At 39.9% G+C, this 8,650-nt stretch overlaps 1 protein-coding gene across 1 annotated transcript in view; it reads left to right on the forward strand.

Moving 5' to 3' along the window:
- LOC101857443 overlaps positions 1-6,156 on the forward strand; it is a gene marked incomplete at its 5' end in the record, with an annotated part of 10,373 nt that extends 4,217 nt beyond the window's left edge. Inside the window, 4 exon segments of the mRNA XM_005109375.3 lie at positions 1,433-1,508; positions 2,030-2,189; positions 5,459-5,536; positions 5,869-6,156. Of these exon segments, the coding sequence (XP_005109432.2) occupies positions 1,433-1,508; positions 2,030-2,189; positions 5,459-5,536; positions 5,869-6,091 (537 nt within the window).
- Between the last annotated feature and the right edge of the window lie 2,494 nt (positions 6,157-8,650).

Below are 8,650 nucleotides of genomic sequence, written 5' to 3' on the forward strand. Positions count from 1 at the left end.
GGAGATGAGAAGCCGTTCTGTGTCGGATGCGACACAGATTTTACCATTAGACACATCTTTACCGAATGTCTGGACTTTGGAGAGATCCGAAGGAAATATTATTAATGCAAGAAATTGCAAGACATTTTTTCCGTCGTTGTTCCCAGCAGAATTTTGAATTTTATAAAGGCCAGTGGCCTTTATGGCGAGTTGTAGAGTGAAATTGATACAATTTAAAATTTTTATGTTAACTAGAAAAAATTGTTTTAGATCAAAAATTTATATATACCTACACTGATTTTTATAACATTTTAACATTTTAAAGGCTAAAAGCTAACCAACAGTGCAGTGATCTTTTGCGAAAGTAAATAACTTGTGTTTCGCGCGCTCATATGACCTTAGCAGTTGCGAGCGCCGCAAAACCCTATACTACTACTACTACTACTACTACTACTACTACTTGGGGGCTGCGACACCACTAGCAGCCTCTTCAACATCGGCAAAAAGCAACCGGTGATGCATCTGAGGGAATATGCCGTTTTCCATCAGATGGCACTCGTCTTTCGCAGCGGCACCAAGCGCACAACACAAGAAGATATCATCGAAGCGGGAGAGAGAGCTCTGGTGGCTTTGTACTGTGGAGAAAAAGACGACTGCGCTACATCAGATACAACCGCCAGTTAGCCCACTCGAAAGCAGCAGCAGTGGACCACAGAAAGTTGCTACCACCACACTCTACTGCGAAGTTCCACTCACTTCGAACTTGTTTCACGCCAGTGGATTACCGCACTATTTTCCACAAAAGTGGACCGGTTTTGGGTCATTGGTTACTTACACCATTTGAAACATAAAAGTGGACCGGTTTTGGGTCATTGGTTACTTACACCATTTGAAACATAAAAGTTACTTTAGTTTCCAGTTCGTTATAGTTGATGCTGGTTTATGTTTCGAGGTGGTTTTTAGCCGTTTTCATTTATCGTGCAAGCCTTAACATGTATTCCGGTAATGGTTCAACGGCGAGGTCCCTATCGAATAACCAAATAAATTCGGAAATAATCGAGTAAACTCGTATGTCCCTAAAACGCGTCGCAAATTAAGTTTTCAAGAAAACACTGCACTTGAACAACTCACCCTACAGTAACCCACTACTAACTGTAATCAGGGTAGCCAAGCCCCCCCCCCCCCCCCCTTCTGAAACGATTTATTCGATTATTCGATTTTGATCGTGAAATTGAATCATTCCGCTAAAAAACATAATACATTACATTTTCCTTGATTTTTGCTTTTGAGAAGGGTCATGTATTTCCAGTTTAAAAAAACATATTACCAGCTTTAAAGCAATTAGTTCAAGGTCAGGGCAGATCCGGACAAACTATTACCAGCCTATAAAACTGAACGAGAGCCCCCTCTGGATAGAACTTTACAACGACTGAAAAACATTTTTCCTTCTCAGTTGACGTGCATGGACTCCGGGAACTGGGAGCCAACCGTTCCAATATGTGTCCGTAAGGACAGACTGCCTACTGGAGGTAGGTCATCATCATCTTCACTGTCATCATCATCATCATCATATGAGTGTGTGTGTGTGTGTGTGTGTGTGTGTGTGTGTGTGTGTGTGTGTGTGTGTGTGTGTGTGTGTATGTGTGTGTGTGTGTGCGTGTGTGTGACGCGTGCATGAATATTTTAGAGCACTTGCAAATGCAGAGACACACCAAACATTTTCTGTTGGTAGGAAATTTGAGTTTTGCCCTGGTGTCGGTCGAATCCGATTCTAGTTGATTTTGGACCTCAAAGGGCACAACTTGTTTCACAATTTTCAAGAGAGGAGAGAGAGAGTACTGGTCTTAGGTCAAGAAAGCAAAGTTTCGAAACTTAAGTTTCGGCGTTCTTTATTATGTTATCGCCCTAACGCATTACCTGTGTAACACAAAAGACGCTTTCAACTTATTTTAGAATGGAAGTAGATATCAACGTTCACTATTTTAATACATGCTGTTACACGTATTTTTGCTTAACTAATACAATTCTTATTTCGACCCCTTTTAATCAGATAGTGTGGATGAGATTATCACGGAACTGAAGTCCCGGGCAGACTCTGATCCTCATGGCATTGTCCTCATCATCATCGCTTGCGCATGTGCCGTCATCCTTATGGTTATCATTGTGATTCTACTTTACAGGTTCTACTGTCTGCACTATCCCAGATCCAGGTAGGTCAAAAGGAAAGAAGAAAGGAAAAGCAACAAAGAAAAAAAAAAGACTTGAAAACAAAATGTCCTTTTAATGAAATCGTGGTAACATGTCTGAACCCCCCAAAAAATTGAAAAGAAATTTAATGCTGTTTCTGATGTTGAACAGGAAATGGTGAATTTATGAAGTGCTTTTCTTTGTACTAGAAAATAGAAAAAAGCTTTTCTGCGTGTACAACTTTGCTGTACAACAATATGACAATCTGGGAAACGTTATGTCTGGCACTAGAGGAAAGGTGGACAAACTTCTGAGAAATTTTCAACTTGCATCGTAGAGACTACAATACCCATTGCAGAATAATAATGTATGGTATGTATAAGTCACCCCTGCCAGTGCTATCTCTGCTCTAGCACGTGAACTCATCACAATTGAACAGAACTATCTGAAATGATAAACCGTGGTGCATATTAGCTAGTGCAAACGTATCAACAGTTAAACAAAAGGATCGAAAAAAATGTAGCAATCTCATTACCAAAACACTCTTTTGTTTTTTGGGCTTGTGACATGTGATTTGCAGAAGGTGTACAATTAGTACAAAACCACAGGGGGGGGGGGGGGGGGGGGTATTTTCTCCATTCACCTTCTTTCATGTTTGCTAGTCTTTTTCTGTCATCTGCGTAAGAGTTTTACGCGTACGCAACACGAGTTGGTTTGCATTCCCAACGGTACCTTCATTTTGCTCAATGGATTCAATGTATTCTTGGTAAAGAAAATTTCGGAGGGTATTATAATTTCGAAGAGGAGAGGAGAAAGGATGCTTCCCTGGGAAACACCTTCCTCAAGTTGGTCGGGATTTGAGAGGCAGAATCCGACACGGATATGGACGGTTCTTGGGGGGCAACACATGAAGGCTTTCTCGGCTTATCAGCAGAGCAAATTTGACCAAATACATACTATGACAAGCAATCAAATTTAAGGGGAAAAAAGTGTAGTTTCCATGACCATTTTAGATTTTTTTGACACGTGCAAGGTTATATTGAAGGCTTTTTCTAAGTAAACAAGATGACTGTCATGTGCCCTCTTTCGGCATTGGCAAACGTCTTGAGTATAAAAGTCTCCAGGCGGACCAAGTGATCCAAGAGTTTTCCAGAATCTGCCCTGGAGACCACTCAGCGAGTCCTTTTGTGTCCAGAAACTAAATGTTTCCAGTGATCTCGTCACATGAAAAACGTGGATTGGCTGGCAACTTAAGTAATAATATCTATTTTTAAAATACAACACCAGAGTTTATTCAGTTATAATCTACACAAACCTTTCTGTTTCCACATTTTTACACGATGTAAAACCTTCAAAAAATGTGCCTGTCCTTACTGCCCAAAGCACTAAAATTATACAGAATGGCTGTTGGACCCGGTGTGACGAGTTCACTGTTAGATATATAATTGGATCCTTTTTTATCGTTGAACTCGCCACACGTTTTACAGCTGTGGTGACATATCGGTCTAATATTCTAAGCTGCACGAATAGGAACATTAAAGCTCTGCAACAAATTATGGCATTGTACTCACGCATATAAACTCGACAACAATAAGCAGGCGAAGACTACTAGATGATCTTAACTCCCTAGGAACCTATTGCCGTTTATGGAAGATGAAAGTAAATTGCGAAAAAAACTGTCTACTCTGTTTTTACTAGAAGTTGCAAATGCAGAAATCCCTCTCAAAATAGATGGTACCAACTTGAAAAAGGAGAATAACCCTGTGTATCTTGGAGTACAACTTGACAGCAAGCTCAACCTGAAACAACACAGGAAGAAGGCTATGAAGAGACTTAATCTCATCAAACGACTAGCCAGTACCAACTGGGGATCAGACAAGAACACATTGAGAGGCCTCTATTTAGAGCTGTTTTTGATTATAATCTTGTTCTACAAAACATTTGCAGTAAAACTACAAAGAACTCAATGGACACCATCCAAAAACAAGCTCTTCGTTATCTCTGGCGGAATGAGATTCTCACCGACTGCGGCCTGTGAAATCCACACAAATATTGAACACTCGAAGAAAACGAGCAGCTTTAGAAGTATATGAAAGATCTAAAAGGCTTAGAAAATATCCACCCTAATAGAGTCCTTTTTGACAAGTGGAATCAAAGACTAAAAAATACAAAATCTGTACTTGACACTGTTCTCAATCTCCAAGAAAAACATCACCTCCCTGAAAGACGAGAACCTCTGGAAAGAGTTCCCTCAACTCTCCCACCACATCTCACCATAGCAAAGCCAGAAATTAGGAAACACTTTTGGACAAGAGCAATAAAAACACATATCCTGTAGCACTAAAACATTATCCACCAACATGGATCCACTCATACACTGATGGATCTGCCTTTAAGGCAACAATCAACGCTGGATATAGATTCGTGATCAACTTACCCAGTGAAAAAAAAAAGAAGTCTTTTACTCCAGCCGGTCCCTCTGCTCCAATTTCATTGCCGAACAACACGCTATCACCAACACAGCAAATTACAACAACTACTTGTTTGACACTAACCCACTTGCTACCACAGACACCGTTATCTTTACAGACAGCCTTTCAACACTAGAGTCACTTGAGAGTGGGACTAATGTGAACAAAGATCACACTTGATTTGGAGTCTACATAATTTGATAAGTAGGCACCACGTCAGAGTAGACCTACAATGGATTCCTGCCCACACTGGGATAGCGGGAAATGAAAGAGCTGATGCTCTGGCAAAGAAAGGAGCTAGCCTCTCTCAGCCTGAAACTCCTACGAATTATACCACCTGCAGCCAAATGATCAAGTCAAACCTCAAGGAAGAGTGGATGAATGATTGGGCCACAGGTACAGGAAGGAAGATGTATGGCCACATGAATAAACCACTGGTCAAAGATCCAATCAATGAGTTGAGGAGAGGAGATCAATCCATAATCTTTCAACTTAGAACACAACATGTACCCCTCAACCAACATCTCAACCGAATTGGAGTAAAGCAGTCTGCTGCCTGCCCACTATGTGACTACCCCTCAGAGACAGTGGAACATCATCTGTTCTTCTGTAGATTTAAGGGGATGTTTTCTTCCCAAGCTACCCCACACATCTAATTGTCTCTACAAAACAATAATTAGAACAGACATGCAGCTATTACCGAATGGCATCATGCAGAAGAGTTAACGCTCAACAACAACAACAACAACAACAACAACAACAACAACAACAACAACAACAACAACAACAACAACAACAACTCACTCAAATTTCCTCCGCAGGTTGTCGCGGATTTCCGTGAAAGCCTTCAACGACATTGAGGACATGAGGGAGGGACGCCTTTCTCGTGCAACAATCGGGTGAGTTTACGAGTTTCAGTGCTGCTTTTGGTTTATGGAATCGATCCGTTTATACCAGGATTTGGTGCACAAAATTGAACCGTCACACGTAGCAAACCTACGTTCGATTCCAGTGTGAGTTTACTTTTTATGGAACGTCTCGGTTTTTGCTGAAACCCTCCGTTTTCCCTTAAAATAAACGTGTTGAAAGTTCGTAATATGCTGTCTCGATGTAGGCCTATTTTTTGTGTGTGATCTGCCTGAACTACCTGGGTGCTTCATTTTATAGCGTTTCTTTCTATATTTAATGGAAGATTATTATTAACCTACTTTTTCTGCCTTTTACTCCACAGAAATTCAAACGAGAGCTGCTGTCTATTCTTATCCGGTGAAAGTTGGGCCAGCAACCTGCAGAGTACCTGGCCAGGAAATTCCCGCGCCTGGACTTATCTGAGCGTGGATCGTTTGCTCAGAGATATGGATCGTTCTCGGAGGGAAAACCCCCAGCATTCCTGGAGAGATTTTGCCACCATTGCCACTGACTGGCAGCCCTCTGGCTCAGTGATCAATCAATAGCGATTTATGCGATTCTCCACAAGTGTTTATAAAATGTCGGGAATTTCCTGAGTTTTTCATAATCAAAATCTACTTCCAAATTTTTGTTCAAGGCCAGATCGACTCTTGGGGAAACAAATTAAAAATTCTGTTTTCAGTTGGTAGCAGATTTTGAATTTTGCCCGGAAGGCGGCCGATTTTAGACTACCTTGCACCACAGGACCTCCGATATTTTTCGCCATTGATCAAGAAGCTATTTCCTACCAGTAGATCAGGGGTGTGGCTCGAGCGCCGTAAAACCTCTACTAAACTAGGAGGTGGCAAAGGGGGTGAAGGGATAGTGGCAGAAAGTGGAGACCAAAGCAGACGACAGAACATTGCAAGAGAGTAGAAAATGAGGTGAAAGGAGACAATTTTTAGAGAAGAAAATCCATCCGTCGCTTCCCCGATTCGAACCCGGGACCTTTGAATGAGAGGTGAAAAACTCTAGACCCTGAGAGCCCCCTAAAATAGTCAAATAAATTAGAAGCCATAAGGGATGAGACAATCACCCAGTGCCTGGATTTGTCGAAATTAGACGACATGGCCAGGGGCAGACAGGGGTGTCGTCAATTGCTCTCTGACAGTAAGTAGGATTGACTTTTGACTGCAGGTAATTTTGAATAATATTTGGTTTTTCTATCTCAGAAAACTCCAAAGAGCATCAGGCGAAGGGAAAACCTTTAAAACAGGCACACTTTAAATATATAACGCGTCAATCGCGTAAGGTCGAAATTACCGGTTTTGACTTCACGGTATGTCATGTTCGTGAGATCTATGTTCTCTCAAAACGGCGTGTCGATAGCTTTAAAAATGACCGAGTAAAGAGCAAAAAACATTTAGCACTGTTGCTCTCGGGCAGTAGCATATGTATGGAATATGGACGTGTCTATAATGCAGAACGTTGACAGGACTTTTGATTATGGGTAACAAATAAATTATTGTGCACAGTGCACAAATGCTTTTAACTTTCATTATTTTCTATAAGCTCTAATGAAGAGTCCCGATGTCTGTTTTAAGGTCAAAATAATGGATGAGTTTGAGGGAGAGTCATTCAATGAAGTCATGTATAACGATCTGGTTTTGTTGTGCCAACATCAGAGTGGAGGAACACAAAACATTCTTTTTATCATTGCCGCATTGAACTTTTGACCATTTGCATTGATTGTTCATTTTAATGTTCCTTAAACATATGTGCATTGTTTCATTAATAAACACAGCATTGAAAGCAACAATGTTCGCTAAAGGCTACTACTCAAGTTGTCACATATATTCATTAAACTAAAAGCTTTGAACTTATCTTTCTACAAACATAATTAACCTGTACCTTTCAGAAGTATAGATTTGAAGAAAATTTTTATGTTTTTGTATTAAATGATAGCCCAATCTTAAATGACAGGATTTGTGCAGTAATTTTATTGTGAAAATTCAGCATGTTTACTTTACACGCTGAAGACAAAGGAAGTGTAACTCTTTCTTTTCATTTCATGGAATGACAACGGGTGTTCACTTTTGTTTTCTTGTTGTTAGGTGGGTTTGAAATCTTTTAAAAATATAAGTTTATCCAGAAATTAATAATTTTTTTTCTTATAAATTTTTACTAATAAATTTTTGAGGCGTATTGGCAATTCTGTGTCTCTACTGTCATAAGTACATGACATGTATGTTCTAACAAACAGGTATATGACATACTTTTGGTAATTTTTTGCAAAATCTCGTGACACGGCATCATAAATCATTATAGGAGGTAATAAATCAGGGCCAGTTCAATCTCCGGATAAAATTTGGGCAGAAAAAGCAAACGGTTGAGCCAAAAACTTTGGAATGCTCTCCTAAAAAATGCCAAAAATGCTCATACGCCCTTTCGTGAGATGGATACACCCATTACCAGTTTATTTATTTATTTTTGTCAGCACAGCTGATTAAAACCTGCCAATTCTTTGCCATATCGACAGACCGAAGTGCTAGAACCTAAATGGCCGCTGGATCGGAAAAGTAAAGTAAAGTAAGTCACGAAGAGATAGAATCAGGTAGAATCACAAACAGGTGCGTGACATACTTTAGGTCATTATTCAGTTGTAGTTGTAACCTGTAGGTAAAGTCCCCCAAAACAAGCACCCTCTGTTTAAATCATTAGTTTTTAAGTAAACAGTTTCCATTTTCTAACCCATGAAAGTGTTGGTAAAGGAGAGGAAAATCGTTCATGAAACAAAAGTTGTTTTAAGGACAGTAAAATACTGTACCCAAAAAAAGAAGTTTAAAAGACAAACTATATAAATAGTGAAGAAATGTTCTTATCAAGGTTTAATTGAAACTGGATCATACACAAATACAGCGCTTAAAGATGCTTTTATGAAGATTTAAGAGTAACACACACACACACACACACACTCCTTCTCGTTCTATCTCTTCTTTAGCTTTAGTAAGAATTTTATGGCACTTGCAACACAATTTGGTCATACAAGTGCCGCACATAGGAGAATACATGAGTAACAAACACACACACACAAATAAGCAGGAAAGACCAGGACGATAGATAAA

This window comes from Aplysia californica, unplaced genomic scaffold, assembly GCF_000002075.1.
Source record: "Aplysia californica isolate F4 #8 unplaced genomic scaffold, AplCal3.0 scaffold00772, whole genome shotgun sequence".
Taxonomy (NCBI): Eukaryota; Metazoa; Mollusca; class Gastropoda; order Aplysiida; family Aplysiidae; genus Aplysia; species Aplysia californica.